Source organism: Crocodylus porosus, unplaced genomic scaffold, assembly GCF_001723895.1.
Source record: "Crocodylus porosus isolate Cpor-Errol unplaced genomic scaffold, CroPor_comp1, whole genome shotgun sequence".
Lineage (NCBI taxonomy): Eukaryota > Metazoa > Chordata > Crocodylia > Crocodylidae > Crocodylus > Crocodylus porosus.
Genome location: NW_017728886.1, coordinates 196,267,442 through 196,287,037, shown reverse-complemented (window position 1 = coordinate 196,287,037; position 19,596 = coordinate 196,267,442). Strand labels below are relative to the sequence as shown.

The 19,596-nt window shown below is 40.7% G+C and overlaps 1 protein-coding gene across 3 annotated transcripts in view; it reads right to left on the bottom strand.

The window, feature by feature from the left end:
- MAPRE2 (microtubule associated protein RP/EB family member 2) overlaps positions 1 to 19,596 on the bottom strand; it is a 103,111-nt gene that overhangs the window by 53,974 nt on the left and 29,541 nt on the right. For 2 of the 3 annotated variants that reach the window (XM_019547740.1, XM_019547746.1), the window contains exon 2: positions 2,443 to 2,570. The exons of the other annotated variant lie outside the window; for it this stretch is intronic. In XM_019547740.1, the coding sequence (XP_019403285.1) occupies positions 2,443 to 2,563 (121 nt within the window). In that variant the 5' untranslated portion in view covers positions 2,564 to 2,570. The remainder of the gene's footprint in view (positions 1 to 2,442; positions 2,571 to 19,596) is intronic. 3 annotated transcript variants of the gene reach the window in all.

Genomic DNA, 19,596 nt, shown 5'->3' with positions numbered 1-19,596 from the left:
CTGGGATCCTATGATCCCTGCTGACTTCCTGCCCCTGGGGCAGGGGGCTGGACTCGATGATCCTCCAGGGTCCCTTCCAGCCCAAATGTCTATGAAATCTATGCAATCTATGAAATGTGTCGATACAAAAAGTGGATAGGTCCTCCTCCTCATTGATTTTGTGACCCAATCTTAAGAGCGAGATGTGTGTTACTAAAATAGATGTATGAATGGATTTTCAGGGTGTTGACACAGTGGAAGAGGATTACATTTAAGACACCCAATAGGTGGAACAATATCCGACTCATCATGTTCACTTTCTTAGTGAGCATCTTCATTCATGGTAATACCTATTTTGGAGCTAGCAATCTCCTCTATCAAACAAAAACCAAGAACAACAAACAAAAACCCAATATTCCATTTTGATAAGCTACAAGACTGAAGCCACAGGAAGGGGTAGGCAACGTTTTTTGCCAGAGTGCCGAGAACCCCCATAACGCTTACCTTGGAAGTTGCCAGAGTGCTGGCATGCTAGAAAAACAAAATGAGGGCAGGGGGTACATGGCAGGATGACCTGCTTGTGCCCCTTGCCCCCCACCCAAAGCCCCTGCCCCCCAGCTCTGCTCATGACCTTTGCCTTCTACCCAAAGCCCCTTCCCTCCCAGTCTGGGCTCTGTGGCTGTCGGCAGCTACCTAGAACCTGGGCCAGCTGCAGACATCTGCTGCCTCTCCGCCACGGCCCCAGCTGCCTCCCAGCCCCAGCCCCAGGCTCTGGGGAGTTGGCACATACCAGCAATGCTCCCTGCTGTGCTGTCCTCACCGTTTCTGCAGAGTAGCATTGGAACCTGGCGTGGCAGGGCACAGCAGGGGATGCAGAAATCTCCCTGCTCCCCACTACCCTGCCACACTTCCCTCGTGTGCATGGGAGCAGCATGGGCAGCAGAACAAGGCTGTGCCTCTCGCTGCTGCCCATGCCTGCAGGGGAAGTGTGGCAGGGCAGCAGGGAGCTTTCTGTGCCCCCTGCTGTGCCCTGCCATGCTAGGTTCCAATGCTGCTTTGCAAAAGTGGCAAGGCCAGCGCAGCAGGGAGCGCTGCCAGTACGTGTTGCCTTTCTGGAGCCTGGGGCGGGTTCTGGGGCTGGGTGGCAGCTGGGGCCGGGTGGAGAGGCAGCAGATATTTGCAGCTGGCCCAGGTTCTGGGTACCTGCTGATAGCCATGGAGCCCGGGCTGCTTGCAGTAGCTATCAGCAGCTACCCAGAGCCAGGAGGCTACAAACAGCTGCTGCCCTCCCACCCCTGGCCCCGGCCCTGGGCTCCGGGCTCTGGGAAAGCAGCAGGTACCGGCACTGTGCCCCTTGGGGCCAGGGCCTGGGTTGGGGAGGCAGCAACTGTTTGTAGCCTCCCGGCTGCAGCTGGCCCTGGCTCTGGGTAGCTGCTGATAGCCACAGACCCCGGGCTGCTCCCAGCAGGGCTTGCAGAGTCCCAGCTGCCTGCTGGGAGCAGCTCAGGCTCCTGGCTGGCAGCAGCTACCCAGAGCTGGGACCAGCTGCAGCCAGGAGGCTACAAACAGCTGCTGCCTCCCTGGCCCCAATGGGTGCTGAGGAAAATGGTCTCACGTGCCATGCTCAGCATATGTGCTGGGGGTTGCTGAAACTTGCCATAGGGCAATGTTTACAGGCAACTGTTCTTACAGAGAAAGCCAAAGCATCAGCTTTTCTTTTCCACTTGTCTAGTTGTCATCTTGGAAAAAGCAACAGATTCCATAATTTAGGGCTTACATCTCCAGTTTCATTAAATAGTAGTCAGTTTTTTTAGTCTGTTCAGGTTATTCAGAATGTCTCTTGTATGTCCAATCTCATTTACTGCACTGGTTTGCAGCAAATGTCTTGTCACATATGCTGGGGAGATTAATATACGTGTCTGGCAAACTTTAGGAACACCTTGCAGCAGTTACATGATGACTGCTTCAAACCCATTTTCTGACCTGACTTCACATCATTACACCTGTGATATTTTTCTGTACTCTCCAACAAAAAATTCATGACATTTACCAGACGTTTACAACTCTTAGAGCATTTTATTCACCTCTATTCCCACCATTTCACTTGCAGTTATCACTTTCCAACTACTTTTATTCCCAGTCTCAAAGTACTTCTTCAGTAACTTTAGAGTACTTTTAATACAGAAGCTCACTGCTTTGTTTCCTGCCAGTCATCTCTTTTACCATCTGATATGCTAATACTGGTCATGCTTAGCATTTTCTTGGCTGTCTCAGGGAAGCTATCCTTCTATAATTTGCTTTTAACTCAGATACCCAAAAATATATATCGGTTCATAAATTTTCTTCAGGCTCTGTGCTCATAGGTCAACTATATCCTGACACAAAGCTCAAATCTTCAGTAAATCAGCTTTTTAGATTCAACAAATATTTATTGTGAAAGCATATTCAAAATCAAGGTCTTACCTGAACAGAGTTGTTCAACTTTTGTGTAGTTTAAAGCTAATATGTCATTAACCCATGCAATGATGTCATGTCTGCTCATAGTCTCTTGAGTTATAGAGGTAGAATACACGTTGACCGCCATTCCCCAACTGGAAAAAGAAAAAAGGTAAATAAATAAGTTAGGCTTCCTGTCATCTGAATGACTTTTCTAAATACACTGACATTTTGAAGCTTGCTTTTTTTTATTAAAGACAGAGCCGGGAAGGAAAGGCTGCATCACTACATAGCCTCTTCTCTTTTCTAGAGAAAGAAGGCTAACTCCATCTTAATTTCTAGTGTTTTATCAAGTTGCCATTTCCCCAACAGTTATCTGCAAATGGCAGCTGAAAGAAGAATGTACTTTAAAGAAGGAATATCATAAAAATATGTCATGTTCAATCAGGTTATGGGGGAGGGGGGTTGTTGGTTTTTTTTTGTTTTTGTTTTGTTTTTTTTTTTAACTGTACACCAAACAGAAACCAAACTAAAGGTAATCACAGACAGCATGCTGAACCCCTGGCCTGTGGACCAGATGTGGGTTTGTGGAAAGCCCCATGGGTCATGACCTTTCATGCCAGATCATGTGTGCAGGGTGCCCATGGGACTGGGGGGGGCCAAGCCTAACTGGCAAGGCCAGACAGGGGCAGTGCAGGGCTCCAAGGCCCCATGTTTGAGGTCCAAACTGGCTCTCAGACCAGCCCTGCACCCCTTACCTGGCCCACGGGACCAAAATAGTGAGCATCACTGGCCTAAAGGAATTGGAGAGAGATATTCAGTCCTTTAAGTATGAAGTCAATCAGAAGGCAGAGTGAGTGAGTGAGTGAGTACCCCATTTCATGACCCATACTGAGCTCTCGTGTTACTGCTGCCAGACTGCTACCCATACCAGAACCAATTAAATTTAAAGGTAGCCCGGGCATCCCTGCAGCAACAAAATTAACCAAGGTATGGGCATACCTTATGCATGGAAGAAATCTGACTGCCCTGTACTGTAAAATTCTTCAGACCAGGAATTTACCACAAATTCCCACTGAGAACAAAGGTATACACACACTTGTACATCTACCCTGTCTTCTAACTAAAGGAATTAGAACAGGATTGGGAATCTGGGACTCCCAATTTAAATCTGTATGCCATTTACTGTTGCATGACTTTGAAGTCATTTAACAACTCTGCATCATTTCCCCCAGCTGTAAAGACAGTGATATCGTCCCCTTGTCCAGTGTCAGTTAATATTTATGCAGCTCTTAGAACAGCTTACATCTTCAGAAAGTGCTAAATATTAAATATACTGAAATAATCAAGTTCACGTAGTTACAATCATGACATCAGCATAACATCAACTAAGGACATCTTCTTCCAAAACTTGAGTTTCCAAAACAACTCAACATTAGTCTATAAAAGTGTATGAAATTCAGGAGGCGTATAAAATTAGCAACTTCTTACTCATATACCTATTTCAGATGCACATTTAGAGCTATTATCTTATTGGTTCCCTGACAGTATGTTTTTCCTGTTTTGGGTAGCTAGTTTTAATCAATTAAGCTGGATTTCCTGATTTTTTGAGTCAGAATAATTTTAACCAATAGCTACAGACACCCGCTAAAGCTTCTGCGCTGAAAAGAATATCAGCTTACTAAAAAGCATAAAGTAAAATTTTATGCATAAAAACACCCATACTGTGTTTCAACAGAGATAGAAACACTTTACAGATTTCCAGGGGCAGGAGTGTTGTGGAGAAATATATTCGAAGCCAGGACAAATACAAAAGGAGTGATCTTATTTTTTGTTAACCCAAAAATATCAGAATTGTTATTACAGCAGAATGGCAGTAAATTAAAGAATCTTTGAACAGCAACTTTTTATCAGCTAAAATCCAGGCATGTGTAGTGAAACAAACTTTCCTGTGAATATTGGAGCATATTTAGACTACCTGGAAATGAAATGCATAATGCAAATGCGTTATGCTGATGAAATGCTAGTGAATGAAACAAAAAACCCCCAAACAAACCCCAAACCTAATGAACTATCAGGAATTTTCATTATAAGTTATTCCAAAATTGTATTTGTATAATACTCCACACCCTAAAACATCCGCAGCTGGACAAGTTTATAAACATAGTATTTTTCTTATGCATGCCATACAGTCTTTCCCATATAGCATCTAGTAGAAATGCTGAGGTAAGCAGACCGATGTTAGTTTGATTTGCCTAACATGCTCGGAAAGGTAGCCACAGGAGGAATGAGTTGAGCTAAGAATGACAGTTATGCTGGGATGAGTGCAGCCAGAGTACAGTTGCCCAGGAAACAGAAGACAGACCAGATTAGAGCAGTTCTGAGAGCTGCTATTGTGTAATGTTTGTGTCCATGGGGATAATGGGAAATAGCCAGACTAGCTTGGCTAGATACCTCTGGGGTGACTGTTTGTGCCAATGGAAATGCTGACTGGGATAGATATAAACATGCTCCGTTATGTCAGAATCATTCTGAGTGTTAATCCTGAATCAACTTGTAAACTGGAAAGTCTTTGTATCTGAAATGTAATAATTGGTATGCCTGAAAAATTCATTGATTAAGACTGGTCTGACCTTTTATTACATCTAGGTTAAGTAGTCAAAAAGCCCAAGACTGAATCAATTCAGTCTTCACAGGTTAGTTTAAGCTGCATAGACTGAATCAATAAGCAAGTGAACAGACATTCATTTTTGATTCGAGAAACGCAGCCACATGCCTGCAGTGGGCCAGGCCAAAAGCTGGGGGCAGGGGGGGGGAGGTGGCTAGAGCACAACTCCCTGATTGGCTGGACCAGACACCTTGGGCCAAGGCTGGCCCACCTGCCCACCCTGGGGGGAAGAGCAGTTTACAGGAGAGGTGCAAAGCATCCTGGGGTGCTGGGGGACTGAGTTAACTTGAATCTGGAGGGGATCTGGGACAGAAGTTCAATAAACCAATTTTATTTTTATTATCTTAAACTGGTTTTGGCCATTTTGAAAGTGGATTTGGCCATTTGAAAGTGTTGCACTGAACTCCTGTTGTGTTCCAGATTTGTTTCTGATCACTTATATCAGTTTATGTATTATTTATTTCTGTCTCTAGCCCAGTGCCAGTATGTAAGGCTTTGTACACTCCTATTGCAAGTTATCCAGTTTTGCTTATAAACAAAAAGCACATCTCAAAAATAGCATCGGTAAATTTTAACAATAAGATTGGATGACATAAAGAACATTTCAAAACACTGGCACATTTCTGAAGGATGCAGTACTGGTAATTGTAAGGTTAGATGGCGAGCCTACAGAATTTTAGGTAAGTGATGTTTAAATTGCAAAGCTGCTTTAAAATATGCAACAGAACTGGAATTGTATTCTGAAAAGTAACAACATGATTGTGTGGCTTCTTGCCCCAGTAACCTCTAATTGAAAACGCTAACTTGACAGTTAACTGACAGCCTCGTAACTCAACCTTGGGTCTGCAGTTCAAGCTGGGTCCTCTCTCACAATAAGGATTCTGTCCTCAGGTACACCGGGGCAGCACCACTACCTTCAGAGAGAACACATCTGTAAAACATGTCTGTTGATGATGCACAAAGAGGAATAAAACCTAGCTCAATCCTTCTTAGCTGTTCTGGGTCAGCAGGGCTAATAAGATCAGTAAGAGACTTACTCGAGGCACTAGTCTATGGCTATGGATATCCAACAGTGGAACAGATACTATTTTTAAGTATAAGGCAGAATAGTTCATCTACTGCCACATTTCTGTCTACCCCATTTCATGGCCCATACTGAGCTCTCATGCTACTGCTGCCAGACTGCTACCCATACCAAAACCAATTAATTTAAAAGGTAGCCCGGGCATCCCTGCAGCCACAAAATTAACCAAGGTATGGGCATACCTTATGCAAGGAAGAAATCTGACTGCCCTGTACTGTAAAATTCTTCAGACCAGGAACTTACCACAAATCCCACTTGAGAACATAATGGTAAATGATGCCTGTACTGCACCGACTGCACCGGGTGGGCAAAGACCACCGCTCTTGGAAAACGACAAACATTTGGATTGAGTTGTAGACTGCTAATGAGAACTCAGAAAAAAGTGTCCTTTTATTTGTAAAAGCTTTATTAAGTCTTATTAGAAAAGCTAAGTTTCCAAGGCCAGAATTAATGAGGGTTTTGCTTGGTACAAATCTGTCTCTCTTACTAAATATTAAAAGTTCAAACTTCAGATAATTCCTACCATCTTGGGCATGTGGGATTTCCTTTCTCCTTTTATAGCTTAAGGCACATCATCACAGCTTTACTTTTAAATTAACATACTTGACCTGCTGGTTCTAAAAAACAAATAGGAAAAGAAATGCGGAGTGATAAAACCCAAATTAAGCTACTCTTTTTATTTAAACACCATAGCTTTTCCAAATTATAGTTTCTTACAGTAGACAGAACACAGAATAATCAAGCCACCAGTGATCTGAGCTCAGTAAGTTTGTGCTATCAAAATGGAATAAAATCTACATTCTCCAAGAAGGAGGTAATGACCCTATATTCCCTCTTCCAAAAGCTGGTATTCTGGAAAAAGACCAACAGCTCCATTCAGTGATGGAAGGTCTATTGTTACTTGCAGTATTGCTTAGCATGAAGCACTATCTGCGAGGAACACCACAGACGTTAAACAACCTGTTGCATTCTTATTTCTATAGTGTTGGTATGCTCGTAAGTGAATGTTCCATCACAATTTGGGCATTGGATGTGAGAACTTCTTAAGATGAATGCGATGGAGATGACAATTTTATGTTTATAAATGCAAATATTTTGGACAACATGCTGGTTTGAAACAGGAATTCCACATGATGCCAAAGAGAACTTCCACTTAATGATACAGCCAGTTATTTGGAACATTTCTGACCTTTCTTTCAAAACAGTTTACAACGCACCTCTGGATTCTTTTGCCCCATCCCTCCCCAACATTGTTGGTAGGCATTTGCTTAGTTTGAAAGAAAACATGCTGGGGAGATGTTTAGGTATAATTTTTCCTTTAATGTAAGGGTATTCTAAACTTGTGACTCAAGATGTTTGTATTACCTGTTGTGACACTATCACATTTAGGAAAATTGAGAAGCTATGGAAAAAGAAAAATCTCTGTCCTATTTATATAACAAGGGCCAGATTTTCTAATACAAAACTTTCATAATTGGGGCCAGATTTCCTAAAGAGCTCAGTATCCAAGATGCTGACTTCTTTTGAGAGGCTGACCCAGATTTAAAATGCACACCGTCAACAAAATTCACAAAGCAATATACACTAGTGGAGAACATGGGCCTTCAACTGCTTAGCTGCTACAGATAGACCAGGTATGAGCTTGCACATCTATCATCATCACACCTCCAGTGGTCTGCTCTAGCCCACTTGTTAGCATACTCATACGTTATGCCTTGCGTTTTAGATTGTGAGTTCTTATGGGCTCTCTCTCAAGTTTGTACAATATCGACACAATGTCACTGTCACAGAGTGTCCTCCACGAAGGGGGCTGGGGGTGGAGGGAGGTGCTTGCCTGGGACAGTTGCAGCCTTGTCTGGTTTCTGAGAGAGTCCCGGTGAAGTCTGTCTAAGCTTGGCTTCTAGAGATAGTGGGCAACCCAGACCTGCTCTCCCAGTGTCATGTTTATTTCCTTTGAACACCACTTGGGTATCTGGCATCTCACCTTTGTTGAGATGCCAACAAAGCCATTCAAAACTGTTGATGCTAAAGGTCCATCTTGTCGTGTCCTACCCATAGCCAGCCGTGGCACTTGACCCTTCATTTTCTGTGCATAGACTAATGAGGAAAGCTGAGTCACACAAAGTATAACAACATGGACATGGTTAACACAGAAATACCATGATAAAACCTGCTGTCCATCACAGTAACCCAGTCAGTTTGTAATCTTCAGGAAAAGCTACAATCCAAATACTCTGCAACAACTGTGGCTAACTAGATTTTGCTCTTGCAACCTCAGTTTTTGTTTTAATTCTCTGTGGCTGGGAGCAATAGCAACACATTGTCCATAAGCCCTGGGCTGGGGACCTCTAGCCAAGAGAGAGAAGGAGCTGGCACTCATTCATTCCACTGTTGACCTAATTCCTTCCAAACCACATACTTTGGGAAAGTCCAGAGCAGAAGTTTGTTTCAGACTTCCAACAGTGAAGTTTTCTTGTGAGAGAGCAGCATATATTTGAATTGTGGAAACCTCAAATTAAATCCTTATGATTGCCAATTCATGTTATGTATATTTCAGGTCCTATTTCACCAAGATGCTTACAAGCATTTGAAAGTCGTATCTACCTCACCAGTGTTAGTTAATGTGCTTAAAGTTATGCATGTGCTTAAATAATTTGCTAAACTAATATGTCCTTAATTCAGCATGTCCACTGATATATGCTAAAATCTAAAACAGGAGTAAGTATTTTTATGGAGCATAACATGCAAGATACATTTGCAGAGAACTCTGAAAGTAGAAAACTGACTTAGCTAATTATTTTCTTAAAAGGAAAACTGTTCATTGGAGAAGCTAGTTCCTGCCAAAAGCAGCAATAAATGGCTGGATACCAAGGACTGAAGGGGTGAACACACCTTCAAATTAAATTTTCCTTATTATGAAATTTATATAAAAGCACCACCTTTCAAAATACAGGACTATTACATACTCTATAAGTCAGTCAGGTACAGGAAATATTTTTTTAATTGGGAAAATATTAGTGTAATAAATGCCAAGGAAAATCTTTCTTGAAGCTCTCCCCTGACAATACCGAAGACAGGCATTTTGAATAAAACAAAAGGTCTTACAGTGAAGTTGCTGAAGCAAAAGATATGGACAGAAGGCCAAGATGTAGCTCAGTGAGGCGGCCCAGATTTTTATGGGAAGCAAAATGAAAATGAAAGCTACTGAAAAAAGAATAAAAAGCCCAAGACAGTAGAAAGGAGAAGCTTGTAATTTAAAACTTAATTTTTCTCCATAGCAAAAATGATCAGTTGTCAATGTTTTTCCTGGACTGCAGATTTGTTTTAGGAATGAGACCTTGCCTGCTACATTAAAACATATTATGTACTGGTTCAATGTTCAGCTTTGATTATTAGAAGCTAATTGCCCTCCCAGGACTGCCCTGTATTGTGTTTCTGTATTAAAACGGTAGAAAATAATTTACAGGACAAAAAAAAATACAAAAAGCTTCAGCACATCCAACTGTTGAGCTAAGACCCATTCCTATGCCAAAAGAAACTGAATTTCCCCCCACCCCCACCTTATGTCTGAGCACCAATAGCTGTATTGATTTATCCAGCAGGCACTAAATGCTGCATCTCAGAGAAACAAACTGAAAAGAAGAATTATGGTATTATACTATGATGTAAAAAAGAAGGAAAGGTATGTAGAAGGTATATTTTTCCTCAGCATCATAAATTGTTTCATGCCTCTAAAAATTAGCCTTTGTATAGTGTAGTCAAGTGTTATTTTCGAAGATTTTATTTCTCTTTCCGTTATGCCAATATATTTCCCAACACAAATTTTTTCTGAAGAATTAAAGCTATCTGTGAAACATGATAAGAGTCCACACAAAGGCCTGGACAACCACCAAAGATTTTCATTCCTGGAATCTCACAGTACTGCCATTTGACCTGATGTACAGAAAGATTTCATTTCCCCCCCTCCTTGCTGATTCTTTCCTAGAGTGACAATGACACTAGTGGGTTAAGAGAATGCACCGACATATCTGTTCTTCTGTTTAATTAATTTTAATTAGATCACGTCAAAGCTATCATTCTTATCCAGTTAGAACCTAAGATATTTGGATCTCAAGACTTAGTTTGGGACCTAATTTGATTAAGTACTACACTCAGTGATGCTTTAAGTGGGTTTTGTTCATCAGCTAGAAACAGCAGCTATTCAAACAGTTTTCAGATCCCCAAATCGGAAAGGCATGGTTAGAAGACTGAAAACAACATACACAAGTAGAGCCAAAATCATTCTGTGCATCATGTCAAATAGCAGTACTGTGATATTCCAGGAATCAAAATCTATGGTGGTTGTCTGGGCCTGCGTGTAGACTCTACAATGTTTGACAGGTTGCTTCAATTCTTCAAGAAAGATTGATGCTGTGAAACATAATAGCATAATTTTAAAATGGAGAGAGGAACAGAATGGCCCAAATACACAGATTTTTGTTGCTGATTACAAGTAGTTAAGCAATAGCAATATTAATTATTCTTTTAAATCTATTTATTAAGCAACTGTGAAAATATGGGTAATCTATAAAAACGGAAATAAATGGATTACAAATTCCATGTAAGCAACAGCCTTTAAAACACTGTAGATACCACAAAGAGTACAAGTTATGTCCAATGACTGATTTTTTTTTTTTAATTGAGAATTGCCCATCTCATCTCAGTATAAATAACTGACAGACTCTCTTAGTCTACCTTGTCCTTATCGGTATTCTGCTGCAATTCAGTATGTATTTGTATCTGTGTACAGATACACTTCTGGAGGACTCACCTTAGGCAAAGAAAAACAGCACTCACACAGTTTGCTGTTATGAATGTATATTCTAGAACTTGGAACTACATTGCATAAAGCTGATGAACATTTCTACATTTAACTTAGATAGATTTCCACATCAATTTTCACCCATGTATTTTTAGCTAACCTTCATTACAAATCAGTCCTGGCTAGAGTAAAGATTCAAGAAGGCAGACATCAGTAACTTACTTTGAATGGAAATTGATTACAATCTTTAGAGATGAATTATCAGCTTTACAGTGAACCAACATCATTCCAACACTCTCCAGAGATATATGTGAGGCAAGCTGCAATGGTGCTTGCACTTGAAAATATGTGGCTGGGCTTTGAAGAAAGCAGTGCTTTGCTAAGGTGTATGGTTCACACCACTCTGAAGAGGAAGGCAGCAGCATTGTTCGGTAGATTGAGGTACGAACTAATGTACACTAGGAGCAATCTCAAAAGGGAAAAGTGAGATGCTTCTGTTGTATGGGACTGTTATGCTATAACTGTTACATGTACATGAAGTTATAGTGATGCAAGAGAGCTAAAAATTGCCACAATTTTAACCCCAATGAAGCAGGATTAAAGGTAGACCAATTTTGCTACATTTGAACTTCTGTAAACTCCAGTACCACAGAACTGTTACAGAATAACAACTACTGCTGGATCCAGAGCAGCAGTTCTCTCCTTTCAAAATTGCTCCAAGTGTATGTTTGTCCACAGAGATTTCATGAAGGTAGGGTCACCTAAGTATCAGTATGAGAAACACTGGAGTCAATAATACGAGGCATCAACAATACAAAATGATGTCTGACAATGAAGGATTGGGCAACACCTCAAAAATGTATCTTACACAGGCATATAAGGTTCAACTTCATATGGCGAAATTCTAATGTCAAAGAGATCCTGTTTCAAAAGTGGCCAGTCTTTATTTTGAAAATATTATTCCTGAGGCTCAGGCTCCATAGACTAAACCTGAACTGCTCCTCTTCTGCCTTCTTTCAGGTGGAGGGAGGGAAGGGAAAAAGTATCTTCAGCCCATGACATTTTCAGAGAGAGACCTGCCATTGTCATTTCAGTTTCTTCAGCTATAGATTTAATTTGCATGAGCAATATAAGTAATAAATCTTAAAAATCTATATAAAACGTAGCTAAAAAGTTAGAAGAGGATTTTGGTCACTTATGCCTGCAAGTCAGAGACAGATTCCAAGTCAGAGACAGACAGGGAAAATGTGTACACAAACCAGTTACCAGGAGGTAAAAGGAGGTATGGTGCTTTGCAGAAAATGCCACATGCATGCTTTTACTCTACATCACATGAATACTAACCCACAGCAGCTTAGCCTCGTTTCATTAAGAAGAAAATCCCTGCCTGCTTACCTCACAGCAACTTGTTTCTGTGCCCATGTCTTTGGTGAATTTTTCTATCATCAGTATACCCTGAGTCCGAAAGTGATTTAAACAAAGGCAGACAAAGATTTTCCTCCACATTTAACAGCTAGGAACACAGGCATATTTTCACAAAAGTGCCTTTTTAAACCCATGGTTGCCTAAAACTTGGTACGCAAGGCCCTATTTTCAAATCTGCTACATGCTTACAATTCTTCCTGGATTTAACAAATATTGTGGGTACAAGGCAATTCTGAAAGAGAGGGCACTCTGCATGCTTCCTTGAAGTTCCGATTTTAGTCCTCACTTCTGCTATTCTAGTCCGGAAAGCGGTGCCTAGCTGCAAAGCAGTTTTGAAAGCGACAAGATTTAAACTAGTTAGTAGGATGGAGTCAAATTAATTTAATTCAGAAGTGAAAGACTAAGGCAATGACCTGTTGAACCACTTTTAATGGATGACAGCTTTAAAATGAGGTTTTGTAATACTATAGTTATCCTCATTGGGGGCCTAAAAAGTCTCCAGACTCCTGACATACTTGCTAACCACTAAATATGTGCGATTCAAGTGTGCAATGACCAACCTGGAATGAGGAACTGAAATTCCTACAAGGATTCAGAAAATGTAAACCCCAAGCAGCTACTTAAGTATTACTAGAACAGGATGAAATTCTAAGAAATTGACGCTAAATGCAAGGAAAAACTTTCTAACAGTAAGATCTATCAGATCATAGGACAATCTCCCAAAGGAAGCGGTAAGATTACATTGCTCAAGACACTTTAAAACTAGGGCAGACAGAGTTTTAGGGCATTGTTACACATTATTTTTAGGTGGCTCCTGGAGCTCTTAACCCTTAGATTGTCTACACCTTAACACCTGAAATTAGTTTCAAGTGCACTTCAGGTGGCTTAAAGTTACGCCACCCTAGGGCAGGTTTATCTCTGAACCATGTTACCCAGCTTGTGTTCACAGAATCATAGAAAATTAGGGTTGGAAGGGACCTCAGGAGGTCATCTAGTCTAACCCCTGCTAAAAGCAGGACCATCTCCAACTAGATCATCCCAGCCACAGCTTTGTCTAGCCAGATTCCATTAATGTGTGGCCACTGTATGTGAAGACATTTCCCTATATCCTGTATTTAAACCATGTGGTTCTCCACTGGTCCACAAAGAACAAAATAAGAACCAGTTTGGGTTTATCAGACGATGTTTGTTTAGCTTGTAGTAGTTCCCTTGATGCAACTGAGTTACCCAAGATCAATTTTACAGTGGCTGTTAAACACACGTCATTTATTTCAAACTACAATCAAAGCTGTGTCATAGTTCACCTTAAGCTAAGAACAACATGGATACACTGTTTAATAGGATTTGGCCTCTTTTCATGGTATATCATGAGATCAGTTCCTAACATACACTCTCCACTGACATACTGACATCAGCGCAAGTTCAATCCCTATCAGAAATGTAAACAAAGTTTAGCTGAAGATAACTATATCATGCATGAATGCCTAATCACACACTTAAAGCACACAATAGTCTATAAATACATTCTGCTAGAGTACACAATTAATGTACTTATTAAAACCCTTGGATTGTCAGACAATTTACTTATGTGATCATATAGACAAACAGCATGAAGCTAGTCAGTCAGTAGCATCAACATCAAATCAGACACAAGGGGCAGGAAGAACTCCCTTCTTAATTTTTTTAGGTTAAAATATTAGCATCTTTTGATACATTTTTTAAAAGGATTTTGTTTTGGTTTTACTTGGAAGAAAGCATTGTGCAATTGGATGCCAAATGATCACTTGGCGATATCAAACCTAAATTCTTAACATTACATATTATGTATATAACTAGTCCAACTACATATGCAAAAACCCCACCCGCTTTTCCCTTTCCATAGCCCTACAAATCTCATGTTTTGGGCTGATATTAGAAAAGCAGCTCCTATAACTCACCTATTGCAGTGCTACTTAGTGAAATTAAACACACTGACAAATTGTATTTTCTCACGTCTTGTATGCTCAAATAAAATGCAAATCTTGTTTTTGGAAGACTAAATGTAGGGATTTTTATTTTTCCAGAGTTGTGGCCAACTATGTGATAAAGTAAGTGCTCTTGGGCAAATATGAGTGTCCAGTAAATATGGCATCCCAGGAGATCTTCTGGGAGTGGAAGCAAGCCACTATATTTCCAGGAGAACTTTTACTATGTCACACAAAGTTAGGTCCCAGACCCTTGCAAGGGCAGAAGGAAGACTGTTAGTTCTTTACTGTAAGTAATTGTTTATATAAATGCCTGTAAACAAATAGGTGTTTCCACATCACAAGTCTCATCAAGATACTTCCAGAAGTTGACTTGCTGCTTTAGGCACTAACTACAGGGCTCAGCCAGCAACTATGGCGGTGAGAGGGTTAAGACAGGACTTCACCCCTTTCACTTCCAGACTGGTAGGTATCTTGGAGGCTGCATGGCATGCACAATGTTTCTAGGTATGCTTCTTTTCCATGAAAGAAAGCAGCTTCCCTACTTAAGGCATGCAATAAAGGGATGGGGGGGGAGGGGGGAACTTGGTCTATTAGAATGGGTGGAGGAGGGAGGCAGGGGGAAATGGAAAAGCATGAGCTGACAGAAGAGGCCACAGAAAGAACACAGATTTTAGATCCATGTAAAATTATTTTTACTTGTTTCAGAATAGGTTACTTTCACCTGGCAACAGTAATGATTTAATGGTAATTGGTTTCTTTTTAACATATTTTAAAATGTTTCCTATTTTCTATGCTGTATTCAGAATACAAGGGTTGTTTGTGTGTTTCATGAACTAACATTAAGTAATACTATACTTTGGCAGGAAATAGAAGTAGTTATGGAACGACAGACTTTTCCCTAGAGAAAGGAGCATTAGCTAAAGATGGTACAAATTTCTGGCATATGACCTGGTACCATAACAAGAGCGCAAAGAAACTACACTGATTTCAAAAACCATGGACAAGCATACCATTAAATCTCTTCAAAAAGGGGAGGGGAAGCTGCTGCTGCTAAGGAGCAAACATCAGTTGTTAAAATGTAACTATTACACCTGCATGCACCTCTAGTAAAAAAGTTTAAATAAAACAGAGTTAAAGTTGCAATGGTTTTGCTACATTTGTGTCTGCAATGCTTCTGTAGTAATGCAAAAGTTCTGTTAGGATCAGCTTATATTGGTATCATTGGATATCAATACAATTGGTACATGTCTCTAACCAGAGTGAGTTGGGCTTTTTGTGTTTTTTTTTTTAAAGGAGTCTTCATCTACAAATCCATTCTGGAGAATGAATGCACTGATTGCAAGCAAATATACAGAGATATCTAATGGCCAGTTCAGTTTGACATTTGGCATATGGGAACATGGCAACTGGGAGAAGTGCATTTTCAAACCCTGAATGAGAATCATCTTACATAATATTTTGTAGAAAAACAACTTTTAATGTGGACAAGCGGGCAAAAAACATCACAACAAGGCCCAACAAAAATAATTAAAATACACCGAAGAAATCTCACTATGTCCAACAGTCTTTCCCAAAGCATTTTGTGCACTACTGATGGTCTTTCAGTAGACTACATCCTTTGTATGCAATCATTTCTCATATCACTGCCTCTTTGTTTCCAGGCCTCTCACAGATTATGTTCTTTCTGTAAATGAAAGTCCTCAAGGGTTTTCTCTATCATTGCAAATACACGCTCCACCTCCATACCAGCTATTACTCAGGAATTCTATAACTGTTTTAATGATAAGCTATACTTTTACAGTACTGAATCTGTAACAGAAATATTTTAATGGAATATAGATTTGTTTTAATGCTTCTCACTCAGAAGGCTATTGTACCAGTTCCTCAGCGATTACCATTAGAAGATTTCATTCTTTATCATGGATAGAGATTTATCCATGGAAAAAAAACACCTCATTTAAAAAAAATGCTTTAATCCACATTAACAGCATCCCTCCTGAGAATCAACACTGCATTCCAGAGTGACAAGCAAGAATCTACGTTTTGAGTGCATCTGACTAATTGCAGCTGTTTGGACTTCAGTTTTGCACAATACTAAAAGAAACCTGATGTACACGGAACATTCATTTAAGATACTGCTAAAGGTTACAATTTCAGCTTCACTGGAATGTCACTTGTTCGTTGCACTTTTGACTGCCTGGCTGCCGGAGCTTTGCTAAGGAATGCAATACTAAACAATTAATGTACAACACCCAGCTAAAATGACAGATATACTGGGTGCATCTACACATGCGATTAGCACGGCTAAATAAACTCTGGCGCAGTTCGCACCAGAGTTTATTGCTTCTGGCTGGAGCACCAACACATGTGGCTGGGACTGCAGCATGCTAACTCAGGGCAGTGTAGCACCAGCTGGCAGAGGATCCAGGGGGTCAGCCTAGTAGCCCAGAGCTCTTCTGCAACTGCTAAATGTGATGTGGAGGGGCTGGCTGGGGCACAAGGGTGCTATGGTGCAGGGCTAGCCAGCAGGTGCCCCAGCCAGCCCTGGTTACTGTCTAGATGTGCACTATTGCAGAGTAACTCTGCTGTAGGATAGTACTTAGTTGAACAGTACTATTCTATGGCACAGTTAATTAGTCTACACTGGCCTAATAGCACCACATGTAGATGGTGATGCTTTACTGCAGAGCTAATTATTCAATTCCACAGCAAAGTACGTGTAGATGCCCCCCAGTATCTACACAAACCAGTATAGTAAAAAACCAAAATGAAAGGACAAAATTGATATTCTTCATCTCAGGGAAGCAAAATGATCGGCTGTTTCTTTTCATCAGCCGCAGATAACTGCACTGATGATGCAGGGTCCTGTTTCTGTACAAAACATATCTCGGTCAATTTTCTTCTATCTGACAAATTTTCTTGGTCATTCAACCTCTTCTGTAAAATAATATTCCAGAAGACTGTCAAGATCTCTGAATTCTCATAGCCACCTCTGCCCTTCTGTCTTTATCCAAGTAGGGGTTAGATTCAGGGGTCCCAGTTTTTTCTTTTACTTCTACGTCAGATTTGCCCACTTGATGTTGACAAAAACTGAATGTATTTAGGAGGAGATTAAGGCCCACAGTCTGCATGAAGTGTTTCCCTCCAACCAGCACAGTTGTAGGTTCCTTCCAAAAGCTGTATCATTAACTCCCCACTCACTGATTAAATGTTTACATTTCCTTCTTGGATTCCATGGCAAAGGAGCAGATTAAATACAAATCAGAGCTCAGTTAGTGCGCATATACATGAAACGAAGATAAATTGTTCAAGCCAGGGCATTTAAAAAGTACATGCATGTGATTTGACCAAATGATCTTAGCAGTCTTTAGAGAATAGTTTGTAATATTTATTAGCCCACAAGTCTTATTCTTCAGCAAAGCAGGTAAAGAATTCACCACCAATGCATTATACGCAGATATAAGAATGAAGCACTACGCATTTTAGCATGAACAAGATTACAATGAGAGTGTGTTAAAAATGCACAGACTTTCAAGTCATTGCTTTAAAAAAAGGAAAAGATTGCTCAGCCAACCTTTGAATCCTATTTCTCCCCTATGTAGTGAGGTTGAGACACAATATGGAAAAGTATTTTGTTAACAAGTAGGTCAACAAGTGGCCAAGGCATGATCATGTAGAGGGAAGTAAAGCTATCCAGAGTGGGGAAGGTATTATACACAAAAGAGTAAACGTTTGTGTTACTTTGCTTTGTGATTTTGATGCTGGAACTAGTATTAGAAAACAGGTAGGCACTGGGCACGGAAATTTGGTGTAAGCAGGCATCCTCCACCACTGTGTCAATGCAACTGCATTCTTACCAGGGTCCCCCCCACTGTTATACCAAATCCTGGGCCTTTCCAGGTCAGAACATTTCCAATTATGCCTCCCTGTACAGAGGTTTGTGTGCCTGAGAATAGATGTGATGAAACCACTCAGTTTCAATTATTTAGCAGCCAAAAAGGTTGGAACACAGCCCTCAAAGTGAAAAACAGGCATATATTTAATCTGCTTCCTCATCAATCCTCTTGCCTGTTCTGGTGGAGGAAGAAGGAAGGATGATTGCAGGATTTCCTCTGCCCCTTCCCACACACACATTAAAATTTTAAAATAAATGCTCTCATTTAGAAGATAAAAGGTTTCCAAGCACAGATCTACCTTAGTAGCTGTTTTTTCCTATCCCCCCAACCCCAGACTTCTAACTAAAAGAGACTGCCCAGTCTGCTTTCATGCCTTCCCTCAACCATTCAGTCACAGCACAGAGGATCCCATCTCTACACTCCACCTCAACCATGACAAAGCAGCTGGCCCATACTTCCCCCACTAATCATGCACACAACAAAGGCAGACAGCCCAGTTAAGATTTCTGCTTGCTGCTATCTCAGTTTATATAAGATTCTTCCTGTCATAGCCAAGAAACATGCAATTTCTCCAGCCCCATGTCTCCCTCCCAAGCTACTGCCCCCACCTTTCCATAGCTTTTTTTTTTTTTTTTACAGCTAGCCGTAGTGACAGCAGAAAACACTTACCTCACTAGCAGGAATGTACCTAACAGCAAGGTCTCCCTCAACAAGAGAGAAAGCTGGATAGAAGCCAAATGCTTATTTCTAAATGATACAACGTCAGGTTAAAGTTCTCCAAAAGCTTAGCCTTATATTTTTTTGCTGGATGGATCTAGCCCTCAAGTGAGTGAAATGATATGTAGCTCAACAAACTGCAGTTTTAACAGACAAACCACTTATTCATAGGATGCGTCAAGAAGCCACAAATGCAGCAAGCCTCTCGGTTCCACCCAGAACACTTTGGTCAGAGAGCTGGGCTGCAGGCTGAGAAGATGGTGTTTGAAACAACGTTAGTTTCACTTCCTTACATGACTGGTGCTCAGCTCTTTTGCATATTGTAAGGAGGCTTTCCAATGAGCATCTGAGCTGTGATCAAAACAGAAATCTCTGTACTTTAAAATGCTAACCCATTACTGCTGCACAAGGGATCCTTCCTTTGCCCTGAGAGCCAGAGGCAATATTGGAGTATATTCAACATTTGTTACACAGTATGAGACTCCCTACAAGCAGAGTTCCATGCTGAGCCTTCTTCCCTAGTTTATTTTTGACAGCTGAACTATTTCAACTGAGACACTTCCCCCAATTCACCCCAGAATTAGAGAACTTAGCTTCAATTAGCTTTAAAAAAAAAAAAAAAA